Source organism: Crocodylus siamensis, chromosome 2 (assembly GCF_052110815.1).
Source record: "Crocodylus siamensis isolate JL-2025a chromosome 2, ASM5211081v1, whole genome shotgun sequence".
NCBI lineage: Eukaryota > Metazoa > Chordata > Crocodylia > Crocodylidae > Crocodylus > Crocodylus siamensis.
The window spans coordinates 183,228,996-183,253,963 of record NC_143396.1 but is presented as its reverse complement, the minus strand read 5'-3'; the positions used below and the strand labels follow the sequence as shown (position 1 = coordinate 183,253,963).

Genomic DNA, 24,968 nt, shown 5'->3' with positions numbered 1-24,968 from the left:
CTGGAGCATGTGGGGGCCCTTCTGCTGGCTGAGCCTCTGCTTTGGGTGCGGCTTGGGTGTGGGGGGTGTGGGGTTGTGGCAAAGCCCCTACGCTTTGAGCAGCAAGCATGTGTGTGTATAAGTGTATAGGCGTGTATGCCCGTGTGTGTGTACCGACTTGTATATGTACCTGTTTGCATGTTGCCGTATGTGTGTGTACGTCTGTGTATCAGTGCCATGCACATGTATATATCTGTGCATTTATACGTGTGTATGTGTGCCTGTATGTGCGTGCGCATGTCTGGGTGCATGTGTGAGTACATCTGTGTATGTGTAGGTGTGTGTGTGCCTGTTGGCATGTCGGTGTGTGTGCGTGCATGTCTGTGTGAGCATGTGTGTATGAGTGCCATATGTGTGTATATCTATGTAAGTGTAGATGTGTATGTATGTGTGCCTGTTTGTGTGTTGGTGTATGTGTGCATGTCTGTGCGTGCATATGTGTGTGTACTTGTATACATGTACATACCTGTGTATGAGTGGATAGGTTTGTATCTGTTTAGGTGTGTGTGTATGTGTGTGCATGTCTGCCTGTGTGCATATGTACATGCACATGTGTACATTTGTGCACGTGTAAGTGTGCATGCCTGTATGACTGCATGTGTATGTCTGTGTACATGCACGCGCACGTTTGCCTGTCTGCATGCGTGTACATGCATGTGCATGTGTACACGTGTGCATGTCTGTATGAGTGCACGTGTGTGTGCATACGTCCGCATGCATGCGGGTGCGTCTACATGCCTGAGTGCATGCGTGTGCTCCTACGTGTGCATAGGTCTGCACGCATGGGGGTGTGCGTGCCCGTGTGCAGAGGTCCGCATGCATGCGTGTGCACCTTCGTGCCTGCAGGTGTGCGCGTGTCTCCGTGTGCCCACGCACGCCGCATGTAGGCAGAAGCCACCTTAAGGCGGCCCGTGCGCGTGGGCTGCAGGGCGGGGAACACCCTCCCGGGCCGCGGCGGCGGCAAGAATGTGGGAGGGCTGCAAAGTTTGGAGAGAGGCACTTCCTCCCGCCGCCCGCTGGGACACGGGCTAGGCGAGGGGGGGCGCGTGTGCCGGGCCGGGCCGGGCCCAGCGCAGGCAGTCACTTCCTCGTGGGGGCGGACAGGGCCACTGCGGCCGGCTCCCGCCTCTCTCCCTCCCTCCCGCCTCCGGCAGCCCTGAGGGGAGCGAGCGCCTGCTCTCGGTTCGCCTCGCCCGCAGCCGCGGCGCCGCTGCCTGCACATCTGCCCCCGCGCGCGCGCAAACGCTCTCTCTCACACACGGGCACGCGCAGCCCTGCCATGTCTCCCGGGAAGCCGGAGTCCGGCTAAGCAGAGCCCCGCGCGATCATGGAGCAGCCCTTCTTCCCCAGCCTGTTCCTGCTGCTGGTGCTGCTCAGCCTCCCCAAGGTAAGGCGAGAGGCTGCTCTCCGCGTGGCCCTGGCCTCAGCAGTCTTGCCCAGGTGCTGGCGGGCTGGGTGGGCGGCCTGGGGGCTTTTTCTTCCTGGTCCCCGTGGCTGCTCCAAGCTTGTGTGGGGACCTGGTGCTGGGTGCCAGGCAAGGAGAGCCCGGGGGTGTGTGCAGGGCTACTGGTACATGGCGGGGAGTGTCGTGTGCATGGACATGTGTGCATGTCGGGGCTGGAGAGACCGGCAGGGAGGGTGGGTTGCAGGTGCCTGCACTCCCAAGTGGGAAGGATCCATCATGTTGGTGGAGACGTGTGCTGTTGTGTAGCTTTGCCACCTGCTTGGATGCCTGCATAGCCCAGGCCAGGAGGAGCCAATATACCTAACCAGGAAGAAGGCTCTGGCTGGCAGGGACCAAGACAGGGACAACCCCAGAGACTGTGTGGCTGTTTGCCTGTCCGTGGTCCGTTCACATTTCTGGGTAGAGTTTCACTAGGCAGTGCCTGTTGGCCCCTTGGTTCGAGCCACTGAGCACTATCTGGTGTACTCTGCTCAGTGCCTCCCCCCCTTCCCCACCTTGGTTCACTTGTTTTGAACCTTTAACCTTCACTCCCTGTTTCGTCCTTTAGTTGTCCCACGCGATCAGTCATGTGTCTTTAGTGGCCCTCCTTGGGGGCTTCTAGTTCTGCTTGATAGGCTTTGACCCCATTCCAGAATGGCACATCAACAGGCCTGACTGGGATGGTACTTAGGGTGGTCAAGCCTAGCAAGTGCTCTGCTTACTGGTGTTTATCTTCACCCTCCTTGGTGGTGGGTCACTTTTGTGGGGAGCAAGGAGGCTGGGACTGGGGGAGTCTCCAGGGGGCTAGGCGTGCTGTACTTACCTGGTGGACTCTAGGGATGAATGAAATAAAGTTAGTCTCCCAGGCAGGAGTTTTCAAAAGTGATGGCTGGGCTCGGGTTCTCTGTTTGGATTTCCTCATGAAAGTCTGGTTTGCAGAGGATGGATGCTCCAGCCCTTGTAAGACAAACCCACCTCTCCTGGAGGGCTCTCAGCAATTGAGGGGGCTAGAAATCTTGGCTAAGGTATAACTTACTGTGTCTGCACCTCTGTGGGAACCGTGATAGGGTTTTAAAGGATTGGAAGATGCATCCTGTGCAGAAACTACCCCGCTGTTAGAGGCAAACCAGAATTTTTTCTGTCTCCAGCAGGAACACCGAGGCTTGGTTTTCCATTTACTTTAAACAAGTGTTATGCTTGTTGGTTTCAGAGGATTTTCTCTTCTGTTAGGTTGAGTGTAAATCGAGCACAGCGTTTCTGTTTCCAGTAGGGCGCTGACTACCTTATGCTGTCAAAGCTATGCAGTGCAGGTATTTTCTTTCCTAGCAAACCCGTATTTCTCTCACAAAATGTGGTAGTGACTGTTTATGGCCTACATTTGTGAAAGGAAAGGACAGTTCTAGTACCCCCTTGGTTACTGGAATATGTCCTAGTAGTGGTGTTGCTGGTTAATTAGTTACAAATACTTTGTGATTGGTATCAAATTGTGCTTCCCTGATGTCAGACATGCAGATCATTAGCTGGGTTATCTGTTTTATAAGAAGTAAGGAGTTCTTATAGAAAAAGCCTACTTAATGGGGAACAAACAAATTTGGCAGGGTAAAATAGACAGCCCCTAAACAGCAACACTGTATTTGGGTATCTCTCCAAATCCCTTGCAGTTACTGCCTCCATATTTGTCACAAGTATCTCACTTCCATCTGACTACCAAACCTGCAGCATATCAACAGGACAGCATTTAAGGAGAAACCTTTCACCCTTTCCTTTAATTAGAATTATTACTTAGCAGTATTCAAATGTCTGCATTTTATAACCATTGGAAATTCTTATGGATTAGCTAGGTTTTTGCTTTGTGGAAAAATTACTGAGGTGAGAATAGCTATTACAGGAACATGACCTTTCATTAGCAAGAGGCCAAGATGCTCATTTATCTCTGTTATTGGCAATTCCTCTGACAAATGTACTTGTTTTAGTTGCATCGTACAGTTATGCCAACAGTTAAGGAGTATGAGTTATTGACATTCCAGAGATTGGTCCAGTGGACAGTAGCTTTTCATTATCTTATGCTGATGTCTCTTTGTAATTATGAATGATGTTTGTTGCAAAACCTTTGTATCATTTTTCTTTTGCATTTCATTCAGGATATTGCATACTTCATTGAAGGTCCTCAGTTTCTTCTGTTAGTTTACAAAAAATAAAAACTAAATCCAGGCTTCTGTTGGGGAAAAAAACATTTTTGACTAAGAGCTAAGAATAATTTAGTGATGAGGTTCAAGTGTATTTCTCTTTAGATATAAACACTCATAAATTTGGGGGAAGCTTGGCTTGGGCTTGGGTTGCCGTAGGCTGCAACCCTGCAAGTTGATCTATGCAGTCAGACTTGATGCTGTCTCACTTTATGAAGATCGGTTTATATGCAGGGAGACCCATTTTCAGAAGGGCCCACTGATTTTGGTGGGGTGATGTAGATGGGGCACTGTGTTGGCACAGAAGTTTGCTTATACTAATCGGTTGGCAGAGTCTGGATCTTAGTTTGTTTCCAGTATTTTCAATTTTTTCTTGAGTCACAAATCTCTTCCTGATTGTATTCAGTTATACCTTCTGCTTTTCTTTATTTCTTCGGGCATGTCTGTATTATCTGCTGTGGGCCAAGAAGGAGAGTAAATTAGGCCACGTAGAGCTCCGTGGTTGCTGTGGATTGATTGCTTTTGCCATGTTTCTGTTTGCTGCATTACAGTGTTAACTGTTGAGGCTATTGCAGTTTGGAGTGATATTTTTCATAACTTCTGGTTATTTTTCATGTCTCTGATTATGAAGATCTGTCCTAGAAAGTCATATTCACAACAGTTCCTCAGTCCTTTTCGGATACTTGCTAATGTCAGAAGTCTAGTTCCTCTCAGAGACGGGAGAAAAAGCCAATGAAGTTCTTGTTGGAATAGGATTTAGAAGTATATTAGAAACCACCCCTGCAAACCCTTGCTCACACAGTTTATTCTAATCTGTTGATTTTAATGGGGCCAATTGTGTGAGTACAGGTAGTAAGTTCTACAGGATCTTGTGTGTGTATAGCTATATTATCTGAAATGAGGATGTTCAGGTACAAGTATAACTAAGAGTGGCCTCAAGAATTATTATCTTTTGTTGTTTCAGACAGCATTTATCCAATCTTGCCATGTAAGAATAAGAGTTTTATATAACATGACACGGTTCTAGTCTGTCTTGCTGGAGGATTCATTATGTAGATAGGAAAAGAAAGTAAACATTAATAAACAATTGTTCCTGTGCATGAAGGCAGTGGTTAAAGAGCTGTTATGAAAGCTGCTTTTTTACCATAAATGCTGTCTGCTGCTATGGTCTGTGCATGCTATTTTTGTGGATTTGTGGTGGTGTTTATAATCTAAGATAAGCATCTAGATTTTTAGTTAAAATTCGTAAGTATTTGAGGTTGGAAGCAATTTTTGAACTTGCCGTGTTATAACATAGTTTTATGGGGGTTCATACTTTTAAAATTACACTAAATATTTTAAATTAGGAGCTGGACAACATGTGCCCAGTGTGATCCATAACAAGCTGTTCAGATCATATGTACAGATGTTTGTACAGGGACAGATCCCAGGGCGTGCAGCGGTGTGGATGCACCTCCCTTTCAGTCAGTGCTGTTGTAGGAGCAGAAGCTGGGGACATTTTTTTAAATAAGTCCCAGAAGCAAGTGGGAATCCCCCCATCTTCCATATTGCTCAGCGATGCATCCCCTCTACTCCTCACCCACTGCTGCTACTGTCCCTGGCTGCTCTGTGGGTTAGTGGCAGCACTCCAGGGTCACTCCTTCCTGCTCCAGCTGGACTCTACATGCAGCTCAGCTGCGGGCAGTGAGGCTGCAGCAGGTGGGTCTCTGCCTGGTCCCTGGGAGCAGGCACAGGACAGTGGTGTGCCTAGGGCAAGGCAACTAAAGGTGGGGACGCAGGCAAGAAGAAAAAATGTCTTTGTGATCATGGCAGCAACAGCAGCAAGCAAAAGTCACACCAGACACCTAACTGCGTTTTTACACTGGTAGTGGTTGGGCAGGAAATCACTACTATTGCCCCTGCTGTCTCTGGTTGAGCCTAGCTGCATGTACAGCCCATAGAGCCTCCTCCCTGTCCCCTCACCCCCTGCCCTGGGTCAGCTGGGGTCGGCAGCTGCAGTGGGTGGGTGAGGGAAGGATGTATGAGCATGGAGGGAAAAGGAGGTGGAGGGAAGAGTCTTACCTGCTTGAGGGACTTAAAAATCCCTGCTGCTGCTGCTTCTGGGTGGTTTGCCTGTGCTGGTGTGTGGGCATTGAGGCTGGGAGTTGGGGGTGCAGCCAACCTTGCAGCACAGGCTACTGCTCCCAGGTCCCCCTTTCCAAAAATCTGGATCCACCAGTGTGTTTGCATTAGCTCTGAGGTGCGTAATGATCCTTTATAGTGAATATACTAGCCTGATTCTTTATAGTTTTCTGACTTAAATTGTTTTGAGTTTCTAACTGAAGGATTTGAATGAGGCTTCATACTAGAAATTTGGGCTTGCCATATGGAATCATGAAATGGTTGCAATTAATGCTTGGTATAAAATAGCCATTGCTGCTTATTGTCATTTATTCTTAATTGCAGATTTCAGTTTTAAATTGGTTTTGTTCTAAATAAACTGACATAACAGTTTAAAAATAAAAGCTGTTTAACAAAGAAATATAACTTTATATTATACTAGTTTCCAAGGTGAGGTTTATTTAGAAGTATAAAAATGAGAAAAATAAAAGTTTTCAGGTCACCATAACTGTTCTGTTTTGGTGGGGGGGGGTGGTTTGGGGAGGGAGTAGGGTAAACTTGTCCATCTGAAAGTCTGATCCACCCTGGCTGCTTTGCCACTCCATCCAGGAAGAGCACAGACCACCTGCAGATGCTTCCTCAGCCTGACATGAAGAGTGTTTGTGGCTGAAGCCTTGCAAAGAAGAATTTTTCCAGCTGTCTGAGTTGGTCTAATAAAAGATACTGGAATTACCCTAAGAACCTTGCCTGCCTACAATCCACTCTTAACACACTTCTTTAAGCACAAGTAACACAGATCTTTGGAACTAAACAAGTTCGCACCTGAGTTTTACTTTTGAGTAACCTGTTGCTGTAAACTCATTTAAAAAAAGTTTGGGAAACAATTTATTATACTGCTGACCAAAACGTGTCTGGAATTATCTAGCAATGGGCATATACAGTGTTCTCTTAACTATGCGTTCTGCATGTGTATGTGGATGTCCTGAAGAGTTCCCACAGTTAGAAGCTGATCTCTATGCTTGCTGTGTATCCAGTAGTGTGCACATTTGAGATCAGAATTGGGGCTCATAGTAGAAATACTGTCTGTGCAAACAGCACTGCTATTAATAGTACTTCCTCAACTAAGCTTGGTACATGCAAGCCATTGTTGAGAATTTTCATGTCATGTAAATTTTTGGTTGGAGTTGCTAAATATGTGTGGGAAAGAGAGGAAGAGAGAATGCTAGTGCATAAAATCTTGTTTGTTTTTTTGTTCTCCACATAGTGCTTTTTTTATTAATCCATATCATTTTAATTTGTACACTTCCTCTTCCTACTCAAATTACAGTGTATGAAGGGTGAGCAGTTCTGCAAGTGCTATAGGATGAAGATTAGAAATGAGGATTTGATTCTAGTAATGTTTAAAATGCACCATCAGGTTTTTTTTCCTTTCTTTTAAAACCTCATGTTTCCCAATATAATTGGGGGAAAAGGCTGTTTAAAATCAACGCTTTCAAAATTGTAGTTCGGGGAGAGCTGACTGGTCATATGATTCTGGCTCTTTTCCTTGGTGTCCTGGTTCCTAAATGGAAGTATGAGCCTGGGCATCTCTAAAGGTAGCTGGAAATGAAGAGGAGCCAGCTCAGCTGCTTCTTCTAGGGACAGGTCATTTCTATATAAAAGGAGGAAGGGAGTAAATGGGAGTCTCACTCAGGGACTGAAGCTGTCAGCTAGAGAGGATTGTGCAGAAGAGAAGGGTTTAGGCAAAAAAAATCAGGCGGTTGTGCAGCCTGCCCACAGGAAAGAAGAGCCAAACTTTTGGAAAGGATTGTATGGGGTGGGATTGAGGAAGGGGGAATATGAGAAAACATCTGGGAAGTGTGCGCAAATGAAGAAGAACAGAACAGATGTGTCTATCTGTCAGTTCCATTAATCTTGAAGCCTATATCAAGATTGCTTCCTAAACATATATGGGCTGACTATTTCCAAATCTATATGTATACCTGAACATGCTCTTGCATTATCTTAAAGGGAGAGAAGGAATCCAAAATTAAGTGGGAAATTGTAATTTTTTTAATCCACTGAATAATTACTCATTAAACTCATGGCCTAGTTCAGTTGCATTAAAGTATGTATATGGCCTTAGGTAATATAAGCAGTAGGGCTGTGTGAAGTTTTGGTTCCTGATTCAATTCAGCCCAATTCTGTGGCTTAATATCTGAATCCGAATCAAAAGACCCTTTAATCTCTCTGAATTGAATCAGAACCCTCCAAATTGATTCGGAAAGATTTGGTGATTCAGACATAAACACAGCTTTAAATGTTTTTTCTAGGTACTTCTAGGTACCAGGTGGCTTGTGAATGCTGCCATGCTGGGGCACATGGAGTGTCCCACAGGAGCGCAGTGGGGTCCCCAGTGCATTTGGAAGCAGACCTGGAAGTAGACCAGAAGCACTTCTGGGGAGCATGCAGGGGGGCCCCTCTGCACCCCCAGCTCAGTGACTGGTGCCTCCTGGGTCTGGAGAGGGCACCTGGGGGTCCTTCCACAGCCAGTTGCCAAGATGGAAGGGCTTCGGGGGGGGCTCCCCAGCAGACCTGGAAGTGGACCGGAAGTACTTCCGGTCTATTTCTGGGTTCTCTGCTAAGCGTGTGGACCGCCCCCTGCACTCCTGTGGGATGTTCCATCTGCCCCAGCATCACAGCATTCACAAGCTGTGCTGGTACCTCGAGGTATGTAGAAAAAACTTTTAAAGCTGTGTCTATGTCCAAATAGCTGGTTCTCCAAATCTGCATCAATTCTTCAGATTTGGATTCAGCTGAATTGAATAAGGAACAGTGATCTGAATCAACTAATCAAATCACTGTCCCTCATTCGGGCCGAATCTGAATCAAATAGTGCTACACAACTTAAGATGGATCTTTCCAAAAATTTAAGCCTGGTCCTGGAAGTGTTTGCACGTCATTGGAAATGGCATGAACATTTACCTTGTGTCACAAAGTAAATGTTATGAAGATCCATCCTTCCATCGATCCATTCATCCTCACTTAGGTGAGTTATGCCAGAAGGTACAGAGTGCAAGTGTTTTTACGTGTGAATAGCTTAACAGAAAAGAGGAAACTCATTCATGGTGGTGGATTGGATTGGTGGATCGGAACTGATTCATGCATATATTTTTGTAGCAGCAGGTGTGTATGTAGGGCTCCGATCTGCCTTGTCTAGTAAGTAGGTGGATGGTGCATAGTGTCCAGAGCTGGGGTCAGCATAGTATAGAATCCAGCACAGTATAGAGCTGGGGCCAGAGAGGTCCCTCAGACTCCCTTTGGTTTGAGGGGTATGTAACAAGAGAAATGTGGCCCAAACCTGATTAATGAGTTCCCCTTTTGGAAGGGGAAAAAGGGGTCTACCAGATGGGATAATCATTGGTATTTTTATCTGTGCTTATTCTGTGTTGGGTGTTATGTTTCACTTCCATCTTTCACTTGTTTGGATCCCCTCTAACCTTCTTTTATCATCCAAAGCTATATAAAAACTAAAACAACTTGGAAAATGCAGGTGATCCTTAATTGTTTCCTAATACATGTAAGTCTGTGCACAGAGGATGTACGGCACTATTTTAGGCCTTTAAAAAAAACTACTGTTTTTTTGGTTTAGCCACTTGAACGATTTTAATGGTTTTTTGGTTGATTGGTTTGGTTTTGTGGTGTGTAGGGGAATGTCATACACATAAAAATAATAAAGTTCTTTAGAGGTGCACCGATACATCAGTCCATCTAATATTGGCACCAATAAAAAGAAAATGGACATTATCAGTAATTGGCTTTTAATGGCTGATAGTGTTGCTGATTGAATGCTCTGTGTGTGCGTGCACAGCTGCAGCTTGCACATGGCCGGGAGTATAGCCCGGCAACTTGGAGTATAGCGTCTAGCTGGTAAGTCTGTTGGGAGGAAGGGGCAGGGTGGAAGGGGAGGGAAGAGTTGTCAGGGGGCAGATCAAGGCCCCTGTGGTGAGGGAGGAGAGTGGGGCTGGGACAGGCACTGCACAGCCAGGGTAGGGTGTGGGGCGTGCAATGGAGCCACAGCTCATACACGGGGGCACACATCCGGGGGAGGCATAGAGGACATGTACCCTGCAGATCTGTGCATGGAGCAAAAGCAGGCTGTCCTCTGCAGACTCGGGGCTAGAGGCTGCTCTGGGCTCTTCCCAGTGCAGGGCTAGGCCTGGGCTGTGGTTGGAGTGGGTGGCAGCGGTGCTGGGAGGGGGAGAAAGGAGACGCTATGGCAAATTTTGCCGTAGCCTTGTTTGCCACTGCTACCCTAGTGCCACGGCTACCCGCCTCAAGTGGAGCATGGGCCCAGCCCTCTCTGGAAAGATCCTGGTGCAGCCTCTGGCCATGAGTGCACAGTGGGAAGCCCACCATTGCCCTGTGCACAGATCTGGGGAGCACATGCTCCCCATATCTTTTTGGGGGTGTATGCAGCAGCAGGAGATGCCCTTACACCCCCCAGACAACCATGGTTCCGTCCTGTGCCCTGCCTCACCCTGGCTTTGCAATGCTGGCCCCTGCCCCAACCCCCCTCCCTCCATCACTGTGGGGGCCTCGATCTTCCTCCCTCATGCCCCTTCAACCCAACAGACTTACCTGCCAGATGCTGCTCTGCTAGCTGCTGGGCTGCATATTGGCAATAGGATTGGTAGTGACCGATATAGCTCGTTAATAATCGGCTGTCCGTATCGACCCAACAAATCTTTATCGGTGCACCTCTAATGTTCTTTTGTATCTTATTGGCCAGAGGTTCACTTATATAAAGTGTAAAGAGAAAAAGGGAATGCCTTTTTTGGTTATTCCACTGCAACTGATGAGTTTCTGATATTGAGGCTAAAGCTAAACTATCAAGGAAAGACTTGAACATATAGTTTTGAGCAGTATTATGAATTCAATTTGCTCTGTCCCTGTAAGCAGATCTGGTATGTCCACATCAAGGGCTTTTCCATGTTCAGGAAGAGGGCAGAAGAGCCAAGAGAGATGTGCAAGTGTTATGGAAGAATGTAGCAAGAAACTTTCTCCCCAGTTGTGGCCCAGGTGAAGAGTGGTACCAAGTGACTAGCAATTTTCCTGGTGAGAATTTTATAGTGTACCTCTAAAATGCAGATGGCTGTGTTTCAAGATAGTCTCAAATTAACTTTTCTTTTCTTGGCACTATTATGGTAGCTGCAATCTGCCAGCTTGAAGAAAGCCATGTTGAAGCTGGCCTTATAGGATGCGCTGTCTTTAGTGGTTCAGTGCAAGGCAGTGGTTGGAGAAATGAAACCCAGTCTGCACACATTGGGGACTCTGGTTGTGCATCTTTTAAGGAGCTTAATGGCATGTTGTGATGCTTCTACTTTTAGTGGTTTTATGATATGTGATCATTTGTGTGTAATAACATGAGTCATTCTGACATTTGTCAGTTAATACAATAGCTTGATAAGACTAAAGATCCCTTCTGCATAGGTAACAATTCCTGTGGAGGACTGTGGTGTTATTGCTATTGCTGTATGTGTTGATGAGATTATTTTGAAGTGGAGGATTTTTTTTGAGAGGTATGACAGCAACTTAACTTCTGTTTTGTGATCATGATACTTTTTACATAGAGTTTACAAGTCGAAGCCTTCATTTACTCATTTTTTCATTTAATTTCTGTTTGCTTCTAGGGATTCTAATACCTCTGTTTTATGTGTGTTTCTAAATGCAGTCTTTTGAGACCTCACGTTCTGATGATTGCTTATTCCTTTTAGAAACAAAGAAGCAGATGCTATTTCCCCTTCAAGTGCCTAAGTGACACTTACGTAGCCACGTAATTGCAGTTTTTGGCACTTGGGCACAGTTTAGCATTCAGTGTAGCTTTGCTCACTCTCTGCTTCCCTACTTTGCATGCTTTTTCGGCTGCACTACGGTCGCATAACCATCTGCAGGGGAAGAGAATCACTGCGTAGGCATGTAGCTCCAGACAAGTCCCAAAACTTTAGCTGCAGCAAAAATATGACTAGCAGATAGGAAGGGAGGAGCCAGAATGTGGAAGGCTAGGTGGAGGAGAGCTATCCCATCTTTTAGCTCATTAACCTAGAAGTTAGGGCACTCAGAGAGAGCGTGAGTCCCAGGTTGTAGACCCCCCTCAGAGGGTTTCAAGCTGTCTCTTCTGCTTCCTAGCAGAGTGTTGTAACAGTCACACCACAGGCTAGGCATTGTTCCAGGCCTTCTCCATGCACACCATTGAAGTTGGCTTGCTAGGCAGCAAAGGAGGGAAGATGCATAATGCTAGGAGGAGCACAAACAAGGTGGAGGGTGTTTCAGTGGGATGAGTGCTGCCCTGAACGGGTGGGGGTCTCTGCGTTCTATCTGGGGCCCCTGCTGGAGCAAAAACTATCCCAGTGTTGTTTATCCATGTTTATCCAGTGACCATAAAATGCAGGGTGTGCTGGGCCAGCTTCAAGGGGAGGGCTGGAGAGCACATTGGCCAGATGAGAAGACTTGGAACCCAGCTCTCCCACTCTTTGGGCAAGTGCACTAACCATTAGACTGTTTGGCTAAGAGGGGGAAAGCGCTCTTCCTCCTCCTCCTTGTCTTATTTTACTTTTAGCAAGTACATGCTTAGGGTGATCTTATTTAGCTCCAGGTGGAAATAGAATTCCAAGTGATGTGATTGCCCAGAATTGCAGTTATCTGGGTGTGTGAAGGATAAATCAGATTTAGCCCTAAGTGAGGGACCCTCCAGCAATGGACAAAAACTGGCTTGGCTGGAATGGAGGGAAGGAAAGGCTGGTGTGTGGAGGGAGTGTGTGGAATGACCGGTATGGAAGAGCTCAGGAAGAGCTCTGGATGAGTGACGTAGCAATGGCTGGCCAGGACAAGGGTGTTGATGTATCCGTATACATCTACTTGATGTACAGCTACACTTAAAAAAGCAACAAGTGATCATCTATAGCATGGCTTCCCAAACTGTGATCCACATATCCCTTGGGGTATGCAAGATATCTCTAGGGGGTACATGGGAGAACTTGTGTAATGGCGGATTTAATTTTAATTGTAGTAAAAAATTGGCATTTAAGGGGTTAAATATAAAACATATGCTGGTAGGGATACATGGGCAGCTGGTAAATCTGGAAGGGGGTATGCAGTAAGAAAAAGTTTAGGAACCTCTAATTTATAGGAAGCTGCAACTAATGTTTGACATGTTGTGCCATTGCCTACACGTAAGAGCTTCCTTAAACTACTGCATCTAATAAGTATTTTGTGGGTGTAATTTTAATGGAAATCAAGTTGTGGGTTGCTTTTGTTTTTTTGATTGATGTTCTGTGCCTCTCTCCCCTTTGGTTAGTTTCTGCAAGATCAATTTGGCTTTACTTTGGAACAGTGCATGACAATTTGGATGTAATATATTTGATCACAAATAAATTGCAAAATGATGATCCACTCATGATATGGACTAACCAAAAAGTGCCATAGAGTTTAGGGCTTGGCACAGCCATCTTCTCTTGTAGTGGGAGGTTAGTGAAGTGACTTGGCTCAAGAATGATGGTTTGTGGGTAACCACATGAAGTCAAAGTAACAAGATTTGCAGCTGCTCCCTTCTGATAAGAAAGCATCAAGCTGGTTCAGCGAGCAGGGCTGCTCCTCCTTGCTTAGATTCTCTATGTAAATAGAAAGCGAAGGTAAGGGTGGTCAGGAATGGCTCTAGAAGCTGTAAGTAATTGGAATAACCTCCTAATGAAAATGGAGGATGTGCCCTATTACCTGTAACGTTTAAAACAATGTGACACAAGGTGTTACAATGTGATTTAGAGTAGAAAGGGGAACTGTTAGGCACTAAGGGCATTTATACACATCTATTTGTCTGCTCCGATGTGCCAGATCTCCAGTGCATTGGAGAAAACTCAGTTAACCGAGTCTGCTCTGCATGCAAGCTGACGCACCCAGCGCTGCGTCACGTACATTTGTATAAACAGCGAAATGTACGTCAATGCTGAGAAAATGGCAGCAATGCACTTTTGAACTAAAACACCTTTGATATGTTTTAGTTAAAAAATGCACCACCACCGTTTTCTCAGCACTGATGCACATTTCACCATTTATACAAATGCATGCACCACAGCGCTAGGTGCTTTTTAAAGCGCCTAGTGCTGTGGCACAAACACGTACAAATAAGAGCAAGTGAGCTAATTGAATGTATGTCTCTGCAAGTAAAATAATTTGTGTTAATACTTTTTCTGCCTGCTGTATTCTCAGGTACATGTGAGTGAAGATCATGATGTTAATAGTTTTGTTGTAGCAGAAGAAATAGCAGTTCTCCAGGATTGTCAAGAGACTGACTGAACAGTCCAGTGATGGTTACATTATTAGTGATACTTGGGTTTTAAAACACATCTTAATATTAAATGGTAGAGTTATTCTAAAAGCTAACATTACAAATAAAATCTCCTCACTTGACATCAGATTTCCAAATGTTTAACTATATTGTATTGATGTAAAGGCTTAGCAGGAGTTAAATGCTTGTGGGTTTTTTTTTTTCCTTCCTATGATTATCCTTGTTTGCTTTCTTTGGTTCTGCAGGAACCTTATAGGCTTATAAAATGATTCAGAACTGGGAAGGCAGTGAAATAGCTGAACTTCATTAAATCCTCAAGGACCTTTTAGATCTTCACTTTGTTTGTTTGACTTTTTTCCAGTGAAAACAGATACAGGAATTCAAATGTCTTCCTGACACTGGTGAGCATACATCACTCTTAGAATTTCCTTTCAAATGCTGTTGTGATTTTATAGAAGAGAAGCTGTGTTTTCAATGCTTCTTTGTAAAACACACACTCTTAGTCATATAGTATTTTGCTTGTCCCTAAGTAGGAATAGCAGTTTATTTCTGTTTATTGTCATTCAGTTTACACGCACGGTTTTAACTAACAGGACTTACTGCCAATAACAATGAATTGTTTCCATTTGTAATTCTGACCGCATTCTTAAAACTCTGGTTAATTCTGAAATGTTCACAATGTTAACATACTGGATTGTTATCTGTTTCTTAAAGAGGAAAAATTACTTTCAAACATATGTATACCAGAATGTACATATGTGCTAGAGACAAGGATTTGTGGTGGTATGTTTTATTGGACCAAATGCATGGTTGGGATAAAGTTGAAACAAATTTTCAAATGCAAGGCATTCTTCAGCAGGTCTGAGGATGTACATATAGTCCAGCAGTTTTCAACCTTTTTTTCGTTTGTGGACCTCTTTGGAAATTTCAAATGGAGGTGTGGAGCCCTTTGAATTATAAATGTAAGTATTCACATACTTTTGATTGATTATAGTCATCTTTCACAGACCCCTTAGATGTAGTCTGTGGATTGCAAAGGGGTTGAAAACTACTGATATAGTTATTTTTCTTCTGCCCTTGGAGACAAAACTTTCAGTGTGATGTTCTGTATGTTAGTTGTTGAGTTTGACTTTAATAAGGTTTGCACAAATGACTGCAATGTACTGAAATGCCTCCCAAGTGTCTTAATAAGGATTTATCTTTAGCAAAACTTTTTACAGCTCTGTTTAAAATAAAAAGGCACCAGGATGATTAAGTTCTCTGGTTCAGTTTACATTACTGAGAGGGGAGGGAGAAGAATTCACCTATACAGCCCAGTTCTCAGCACCTGTGCTTGAGAGAGAAGCAAACAGAGCTGAGGTCAGACTCGGGCCTTTTAATTGCATTGCTGGGATTTTAAAGGCCAGGCATAGGTCTTGTATAGCATAGAAACCATATAGAGAAGGTCCATGAGAAATAGCTGCTAGGTCTGAAAAGGCTGAAGAAAATTGTTAGCATATTCTGATTTTAAGGTAAATGGACAGTGTTACAGTCTGTAGGACAGAAAATCTGAATTGGATGCTTCCTTGCAACATATTGAAACCCTTTGGGAAACATCTTGGTAGTTAGAGCCATGTGAAATTTGTTGTAGAAAGTGTTTGTGAAAGATTATTGAAGGGTAGTGGTCATGGTGTGTTACCCTGCTTAGGGAGTGGTCTGCATTTGTTAACATTTGAAAATGTTTCTTTCACTTTAGTGCATTAAAGGGAAGAGTGCCTCCATGTTAACAGCACCTCTCTTTCTCCTGGTCTATGCTGTGCGAGAGGTGGGTGACCCAAACCATAAGTCACTTTGAGCACCGTAATTTTTGTATGTTGCAAGCAATCTTTCTCCCCTCTCTGAGCGTTGTTTTTACTCTTCTTGAGAGCTTGGAGACGTTCTCGCTTCCTCTAGAAAAGGCTGCCTTAGAATTCTACCTTCAGCTTTGACTATATTCTGAAAAAATGGCTTTTTTTTCCTCCCAAAATGCCTTAAGGCTGTTCCATTACAAGTGGCTGCCTTCCACTGTAGTATTCAGACTTTCCATCTGAAGAACAAAGAGTTGTCCTTTACAGTAGCTTTGTGCATTACTACAAGGCTGCAGGGCAAACACCTATTTCTAGTGTCTCAAATGGGGAATTTTGTGATCGACTTCAGATATAACAGGATTAAGTTTTCATTAAAAAAAAACCCCAACCTTAAAGGTGTTGACTTCTTATTGCAGGGCTGTTGGATCATGATTGTAGCTGAGTTAGTTTAAGGACATAGGCAGATAAGGTTCTGTGGGCAGATGTGATATCTTTTAAATTTATTAGACCAACTAAATAGTTGGAAAACAGTTCTTTGCAAGCTTTCGGGCACAAACACCCTTCTTCAGGCATTGGGAGACTGTGATTTCGCTTCATAAATCTACTGGATCCAGGGTGTAGCTGTATTGGTCTAGAGGCAAAGGAATCAGAACTCATGGTAGAGGTGATATCTTTTATTAGATCAACTAGATTTTTGCAAAAAAAAAAAAAGACCTTTATTTGCAAGCTTTCAAGTAACAGACACCCTTCTTCAGGTATAGGAGAAAAGATTGGATTTATAGACATTGGATTTATGACACATTACAACCTGCCTGGCGTCTGACAGACTGGGTAATCTGCCTTTAGTTGAACGCTTGCATTCCTTCACACTTCCCTCCCTTCCCTCCCACCTCCTATCTCTATCCTTTGTCTTCCAAACTTGCATCTTCACAGACTTCTTGTTTACTTTGGTTTCTTTGCTGCCTTTGAAAACTCATAACAGCAGCAGAATCTCCCATTGCCAGAAGAAGGGTGCTTGTGCCCAAAAGCTTGCAAAGAACTTTTTTCCAACTACTTTGTTGGTCTAAAAAAAGATATTACATACATCTACCCAAAGAACATTGCTGGCCTTTTTTATTAAAATATATGTATACAGTGGATGTAACTTTTTGCCGCCTTTACGAATTAAAACTACCCCAAAATACCTCTTTTCTAGTACAGTGTGCAGTACACTTGCACCAATGTGAGACTATGTATGATTAGCCAGAAGCACATATTTCCATGTTGATATGGTAACTTCCTAGCACTACAATACAGTATGTAGTTTAACTGGTATTTACCTATTGTCTTTGAATCAATCATCATACTTTACATGCATCTGTAGAACCGGGAAATAGTTCAATATGAGAAATGCATAGTAAACAGAAGGCCAGCACTGATAAGTATGCATTTTCTTGGAGTACAGTAGTATTATAATTGGTGTTTTGCCCTCCCCAATCAGTGATCATAATCTGTCTATTGGTAAGAGGAAAAAATTTCTTTACAAATCAATAAATTGACAAACCTAATCTGCACAGTGAAAATAAAACAGTTTTCTAAATTTGCAAAGGGTTCATGTGGTCACAAATGTTTGTGAGGCTGGCAAAGTAACCCTTATTCTGTCCAAGTATACAGACAGCCTGCTTACCTTGCTACTGTTAGGTAAGGGGTAACTTATGATCAGAAAGCATCCTTTAAAGTATGTACAAACTTGATACTCTATCCAGGATATGTATCTCAACTGAGTAATTAACATTTTGTGTATGAACAGTCTAAATCATGATTTTTGGCCAAATCTGAAGACATTTACTTTAGAGGTGCACTGATACATTGGTTTATGTAGTATCAACACCGATAAAAGTAAAATTGACATTATCGGCAATCGGCTTTTTTGGCTGATGTGGCCAGTAATGTTGCTGATAAATGCTGTGTGCATGTGCGCAGCCGCAGCATGTACTTGGCCAGCCTGGCAGCTTGGAGACCAGCATCTGGCTGGTAAATCTGTTGGGGTGAGGGGGCAGAGGGGAGGGGTGTGCTGGGGGCAGATTGAGGCCCCTGAAGTGAGGGAGGGAGTGGGGCAAGGGCAGGCTCATACAGCCCCTATGCCTGCCCCATGGGTGTGTGCAGCAGTGAGAGTTGCCCTCCCTACACTCCCTGGGTGAGTTGGTTGGGGCTCTGTCCTGCTCCCTGCCCTACTCCCTCTTTCACTGTGGGGTCCTCAATCTTCCCTTCCCCTCCCCCTCCCCGACTTACTGGCCAGACGCTGCTCCCCAAGCTGCTAAACTGCATATTGGGAATTGGCTTGGTATTGGCTGATATGGCTCATTAATAATTGTCCATCAGTATTGGCTCAAAAAATCTTTATTGGTGAACCCGTAATTTACATTGACACATCAAATTATATCAACCTGGTGTTTTCCCAGAGTTCTTTTTGCTACTGTTGGATCATGCTTTTGATGACAAGCAGAAGCACTGATGTATGCCAAAGATTTACTGCTACACAGTCCTGATCCTTTCTTTTCTTCTTTACTGCCACTTCCATCTTGTTGCCATTCCTGCTCTTGTGAATGGAAGTGAGGAGATTTCAATGTGGTATAAAAAGCAGGAAAGAAGGGAGGTGAGATGTACAGGATACCATTTTTAGGTACTGCTGTGAATTCTGTTTGTTCTTTTTGCCTTCAGGATTTCAGATTATCAACTGAGATGACCTCTCAAATATCTGTTAACCAGAGGCTTTCTTCTAGGTCCCTGGCAGATGTTACACTTAAGATGTGATTAATCAGTTAATTATCTTAAGTAATAACCCAGCCACATATGCAGTTAATAGGACAATAAAACAAGGAATACACCAAAAAAGTGATTTCACAAAATACATGTAATAAGTAACGTTGTGATTGGTTCTCACATGGGTGACTGGTGCCTCCTGAGTCAGTGGAGGCACTTGCCCCTTCCCGCCTCCCCCCACCCCAGCAGCCAGTCAGTGACTGAAGGGGTGTCTCACTGCAGCCAACTGTGCCAACAGGGGGCGGGGAGGGGGGGTCTCCCCGCGGCCAATTGTGCCCACCCAGAAGTGCCAGGAGCATGTCTGGAAGTGGCAGTGGCACTTCTCCTGGCATCCCCACTCCCTGGCTGGCACTCTTAGGGGGGGCACGAGTGCTCCTGCCTACCTCCCCTGCCTGTCACCTAAGCAGGGAACGCTAGCTGTCACGGGGTGCACCAACACTCTCAGGGGGTTCATGTGCACCCCTGTGTAGCCCTATGCATCGCCACTGGGTTCTCATCATGCCTTATATTGCACTTGTGACCAGGCTGGTTGGGCCTTCCAGCCTCAGTGCATGGAAGCCTTTGACTTCCATATACTTCCAAGGCTGGGTGTGCTGATCAGCTGTCATTCCCAGTTGTGGGGGAGCAGCAGAGTCCTCGAGGCTGGGAGTGCAGTTCACGTGCCTTGGACCGTGGGAGTGCAGGGGTGATCTATGCTCCTAGGCTCTGAGGTGCAAGAGATCCCTTGAATCCGTCTGTGATCTGTTGTTCCCAACCTCTGGGGTACAGCAGAGTAAAGGGCTTTGTGGAGCTCCAGTCAGCTGCTGTTTCCACATGCAGGGGCACAGTGGAGCCTTTGAGTCTGTGATGCCCAAAAGCTGGGAGTGACACCTGGTAGGAGCTGCCAGGCTTGGGGGCGCATCAGAGTTAATGACTGATGCTCCCAAGAGCTGGGAACAGCAGTCAGCCTTCTGCGGGGTATGGGAGCACTTGACTGATTGGGATCTGATCCCTGATCCCACAGCCAATCCTTCTGCCACGCATGTGTATCATGGCAGGAAGCACAGTTGTTGGGATTGCGTATCAGATCCTAAAGCATATTTAACTGAATGTCTGCCAGGGGCTTTGCCTCTGTACCTCTGACTAACAATCTCGTAGTAATATAGACAAGGTGGTACCAGACTTAGCTGCCTTGAAAGCAAAGGGCAAGAGCCTCTTAAGAATTCCTCCCTGAAAAAAGCAAAGGTGGTTCTTTACCCTCCCAGGCAGCCAGAAGGATTGCTGGAATTCCATGCTGGCACTTAAGGATTCTGCTGAGGACCCTGAGGAAGGTTTATGAATTGCAGTAGGCCAAAACCTCTCATTCTGTGGATAAGCAACATGGCCTTCTCAACTTAGAGATGCTTCTAGGCACTTCTCTAATTATGCAAAACCATTTTTACTTTTGACTGGTTAGACCAGTGATTCTTAACCTTTTTAGATTGGAGTTGCCCTTCTGTTGCTTTTTGGAATTTAGTGGCACCCCACTGAAAGACTGATTTATTTCCTTCAGTGCCTACCTTCTTCTGAGGATCTCATGGAGTTGCTGGGTGGACAGTTTACCTCTGAGAGCATGGCAGGGTGGTGTGTGATGCTCAAGGCTGGCTAGACCCCTGAAGAAAACGGCTATCCCTGAAGGAAAGTTGAAAGGGGTGACAGTGGTCCCTGGCGCAGAGGTTGGTGCCAGATGAAGGTAGAAGTGCCCCTCCTTTGTCCCCAGTTTGTACCTGAGGGGGTGAGCGTGGCCCCTGCTACTGTGACTGCTCCTCTGGGGACTAGAATGTATGGACCCACTATTCCCCGGGGCTCCTCTCACCAGCTTCAGGAGCTGGGGAATATCTGGGATGTAAAAGTGTGGCAATCTGTATTGCTTGGCCCATGAAGTTAGTTGGCATAAGGGCTGTCATGGCAAAGCTCATTTCTCTGCGTAGCTCATTTCCCTGCTCCTCCTATGATCCTGGAGCTGGTAGGAGGGGCTTTAGGACACTAGGGCAGGTGGAGGAACTCATCTTAGAGGGGCCAGGCATCACATTACCCTGGTCGAGAATCACTGTATTAGATGGTCGAGAAGATAAATTAGGCATCTCTTTTTAGGTCTTTAGCACATGAGCAGGCCCTGATCCCAGCTTTCTTGTTAGTTGGCAAAAAGTTAGAAAACTTCATGTAAAGGACACAAGTACTCAGGTGTGAGAAGGGTTTGGAGTGCACATCGTGGATGTAGCTGGTCAAAACAATTACACTTTCCCGTTACTACTACCCTAGGCCGCCTCTTCTCACTTCTCTTTTGCACCTGTTTGTGTCTTGTAACCTTTAGGCCGGAAGCACTTTGGGGCACATATTGTGTGTTTGTACAGTGCCTGGCAAAGTAGGACCTTGATCTGAGTGGAACCTCTGGGACCTACTGTAATTATTCTTTTCAGCTGGCAGCTGGTTTTACAAAGTTAATGTAGTAGATGATAAGGCATTATCTCCACAAATGTCCTCTGAACATCAGCAGTGTTGTACATGACAGCTAGAGACAAAACCTCTGAAATGACTTCCTCCATTTTATGAATAACATATTCCTTCTTTTTAGTCATGAATGGGTTGTAAACGAGACGAAAGCTGGCTTGTTGTATTTTTTTTCTTCCCTCTTTGCTGGGTGAATTGGTTAATTCTTAGTGTGTTCATGTACAGCGAAGGTTTTCCTTATGATGGGCACAGATGATTGTTCTTTGTGCCAGAGGGGTGAAACTCACCTCTGGACAGAAGACAGCCTGAGGGTCTGTACACTGCTTAAACTCAGGAGGGAGGGAAAGGCTCATGTGCAACTTAAATGGTACTCTGGCCTTGGGTTGGATGTCGGTACAACAGGGACTGGACTAGATTCTAATCCTGTATTGTTGGGTCCCTGTTACCCCACAGGTCCACACTATTGAATCAGCCTGTATGAAACACACTGTAGGAACAGGACTGAGGAAAGCAAACTGTAAAGATATATTATGTGCCTACACCCATTCCTCTGGAAATGGAGGACAAAAATACTAAGCTCGAAAAATTAGCTTATGAGTAAAGTAACTGTATTTAAATAATTTGTTTAACGTCATAGCCCAGCCCCTGGCACGGATCTTTGAAAACTCCTGGCGCTCTGGTGTAGTGCCCAAAGACTAGAAGAAGGCCAATGTGGTGCCGATCTTCAAGAAAGGGAGGAGAGTGGATCCGGCTAACTACAGGCCCATTAACCTGACTTCTATCCTGGGGAAGATCTTAGAAAAGTTTATTAAGGAGGCCATCTTGAGGAACTGGCCCAGGCTAACATCCTAAGGGACAGCCAGCACGGGTTTGTTGCGGGTAGGTCTTGTTTGACCAATCTCATTTCCTTCTATGACCAGGTGACCTATCACCTGGACAAGGGAGAAGAGATTTGATGTCATATATCTTGACTTCAAAAAAGCTTTTGATCTGGTATCCCATGATCACCTCTTGGCCAAACTGGCCAGTTGTGGCCTTGGCTCCACCACGATCCGCTGGCTGGGAAATTGGCTTCGTGGTCGGACCCAGAGGGTTGTGATTGATGGCAGTCACTCATCATGGTGCCCTGTAACCAGTGGGGTCCCTCAAGGCTCTGTCCTTGGACCCATACTGTTCAACATCTTCATTAACGATGTGGACATTGGAGTCAGGAGTAAACTGGCCAAGTTTGCCAACGACACCAAACTTTGGGGCAAAGCATCCATGCCAGAAGATGGGCGGGTGATCCAGGCTGACCTGGACAAGCTCAGCAAATGGGCAGACAAGAACCTGATGGTGTTTAACACTGAAAAATGCAAGGTTCTCCACCTTGGGAGGAAAAACCTGCAGCACCCTTATAGGCTCGGCAGTGCTACGTTGGTTAGCACTACAGAAGAAAAAGACTTGGGGGTCATCATTGACCACAAGATGAACATGAGCCTGCAATGCGATGCTGCGGCTAGTAAAGCGGCCAAAATGCTGGCATGCATCCATAGATGCTTCTTGAGCAAATCCCGGGACGTCATTCTCCCCTTGTACTCGGCCTTGGTGAGGCCGCAGCTGGAGTACTGCGTCCAGTTTTGGGCTCCACAATTCAAAAAGGATGTGGAGAAGCTTGAGAGAGTCCAGAGGAGAGCCACGCGCATGATCAGAGGTCAGGAAAACAGATCTTATGATGACAGGCTGAGAGCCATGGGACTCTTTAGCCTGGAAAAGCACAGGCTCGAGGTGATCTGATGGCCACCTATAAGTTTATCAGGGGTGACCACCAGGATCTAGGGGAATGTTTGTTCACCAGAGCGCCCCAAGGGATGACTAGGTCGAACGGTCACAAACTCCTGCAAGACCGTTTCGGGCTGGACATAAGGAAGAATTTCTTTACTGTCCGAGCCCCCAAGGTCTGGAACAGTCTGCCAGCGGAGGTGGTTCAAGCACCTACATTGAACACCTTCAAGAGTAAATTGGATGCTTGTCTTGCTGGGATCCTATGACCCCAGCTGACTTCCTGCCCTTTGGGCAGGGGGCTGGACTCGATGATCTCCCGAGGTCCCTTCCAGCCCTGATGTCTATGAAATATGAAACTATTTAGGCCCTATGTATGTACATTTTGCTTAGTATATTTAATTGTTAAAACAAGCATGGTTTTTAACTTCCGTTAGCAACTGCTTTGTATAGGTTTAGTGTTAAAAATCACCTGCATGCATAATCTCTGTATTGCCATGTGTATATAAATAGCACTGCTTGTGGGCAGTCTGTGGTTTGTATGCACGTGCACAGGTTCTATTCGTGAAGGATCTTCAAAAAAAGAGTAGATCCCTCTATGCTGCAGCCATGAAGAGATCAAAATGAGAAATGCATGAGGGTAAAATTTAGACAGATTTGGTGAACTGATGATTTTAAAGATTTGTTAAGGGTGGGGTTATACTCACTTTCACTGTGTCTGTTTTGAGAAAACTGAAATGTGGATAGAGTCTGCTAAACACGTGAGCAGCTAAAAGGAAATAGATTGGGAGGGCATGCAAAATATGTGAGAGAGACATCTGCAGCCTTCATGAATTGGCAGCATCTTGTAGCCAGCCACTGGAGCAGAGATCAAGGTTGCATCGTTTGGTTACTGTAAGTTAAACCACATTCATCCATGAAGTCAGACCTGATCAGTCCCTTACTTATTAAATCTAATTAAAAAGAGCCAGGGGCCACTTGCTGAACTTAATGGAAGGTAAATTGGCAACCTTTTCATTGATTTCAGTGGGCGTTGGATTCGGCATTCACTGAAGTTAGCAAGACTGATAATATTTGTTATGTTGTTTCTTGACTAAGGAATGCTCAGATATCAACCCATTCTCCTCTAATTTGAATACCATTTCAAACCAGTATAAGGAAATAAGCTTTTACAACCCATGTATAGTCAGCAAGTAGACTTTGTCCCGGTGAGGTTGTCAATTCGGACAACATCCCCTTTCAAACCTTTCTGCACTATGTAGGTTTATAATCACTGACCTCTGTCTTACCCTTACTGAGATAGGGATAGTTGAATATTGTGCTATATTAATTGTTATTACCTGATTGTCAGAGACTCAAAAGGCACTGCATTGGAAAGCAGTAAATGTGCATGTTCTCCTTTCTCATAAAACTTTAGGTATTGGCCACTACCAGAGAGATGGTATGGCACTCAGGAAGACTTTTGTTCATTTATATTAAACTCTTATTTACTGGAGCATTCGGAATCCCCAGATCAGGAGCAGGGGAACCTTGTTAATTCTTCTGTAAAAAACCAATGTGAAGCCACAGCCTTTGTCCTAAAGTGCCCAGAGCCCTGTATTAGCTTTAAAGAAACACAGTCTGTGTTATTGAAATTCTTAATAAGACAGCAGCATTGTGTGCTCAAAAATCAGGAAGTACCAGAATAAAATTTACCCCTGCAATCCTAATTCCAACCTTCTTGCAAACATGCCTTGTAATCAACTCTTTAATTGTATTTTCACATTCTAGTTTTTCTCCAGTTCATAGGATGGACTGTACTCAGTTAATGAGCATCTGTTCCATATTTTTTCCTGAGCCACACTGTTCAATGGGTGTTCCATATTTTTTTTCTTTTTTTACTACAGACCACTCAAAATCCAGCTCTGAAGACAGAATTTTTCATTTCATTATTGGCTTCTCTGTGACATTGTATCTGAATGTTTCACAGAGATTAATGCATCCATTTTAAGTGCATGTAATGCATCCATATAGTTCTC

At 44.8% G+C, this 24,968-nt stretch overlaps 1 protein-coding gene across 1 annotated transcript in view; it reads left to right on the top strand.

Annotated features, from left to right (window-relative positions):
* The first annotated feature begins 910 nt into the window (after positions 1-910).
* PTPRJ (protein tyrosine phosphatase receptor type J) overlaps positions 911-24,968 on the top strand; it is a 136,656-nt gene continuing 112,598 nt past the window's right edge. Inside the window, exon 1 of the mRNA XM_090032529.1 lies at positions 911-1,426. Coding sequence (XP_089888655.1) covers positions 1,367-1,426 — 60 coding nt within the window. The 5' untranslated portion in view covers positions 911-1,366. The remainder of the gene's footprint in view (positions 1,427-24,968) is intronic.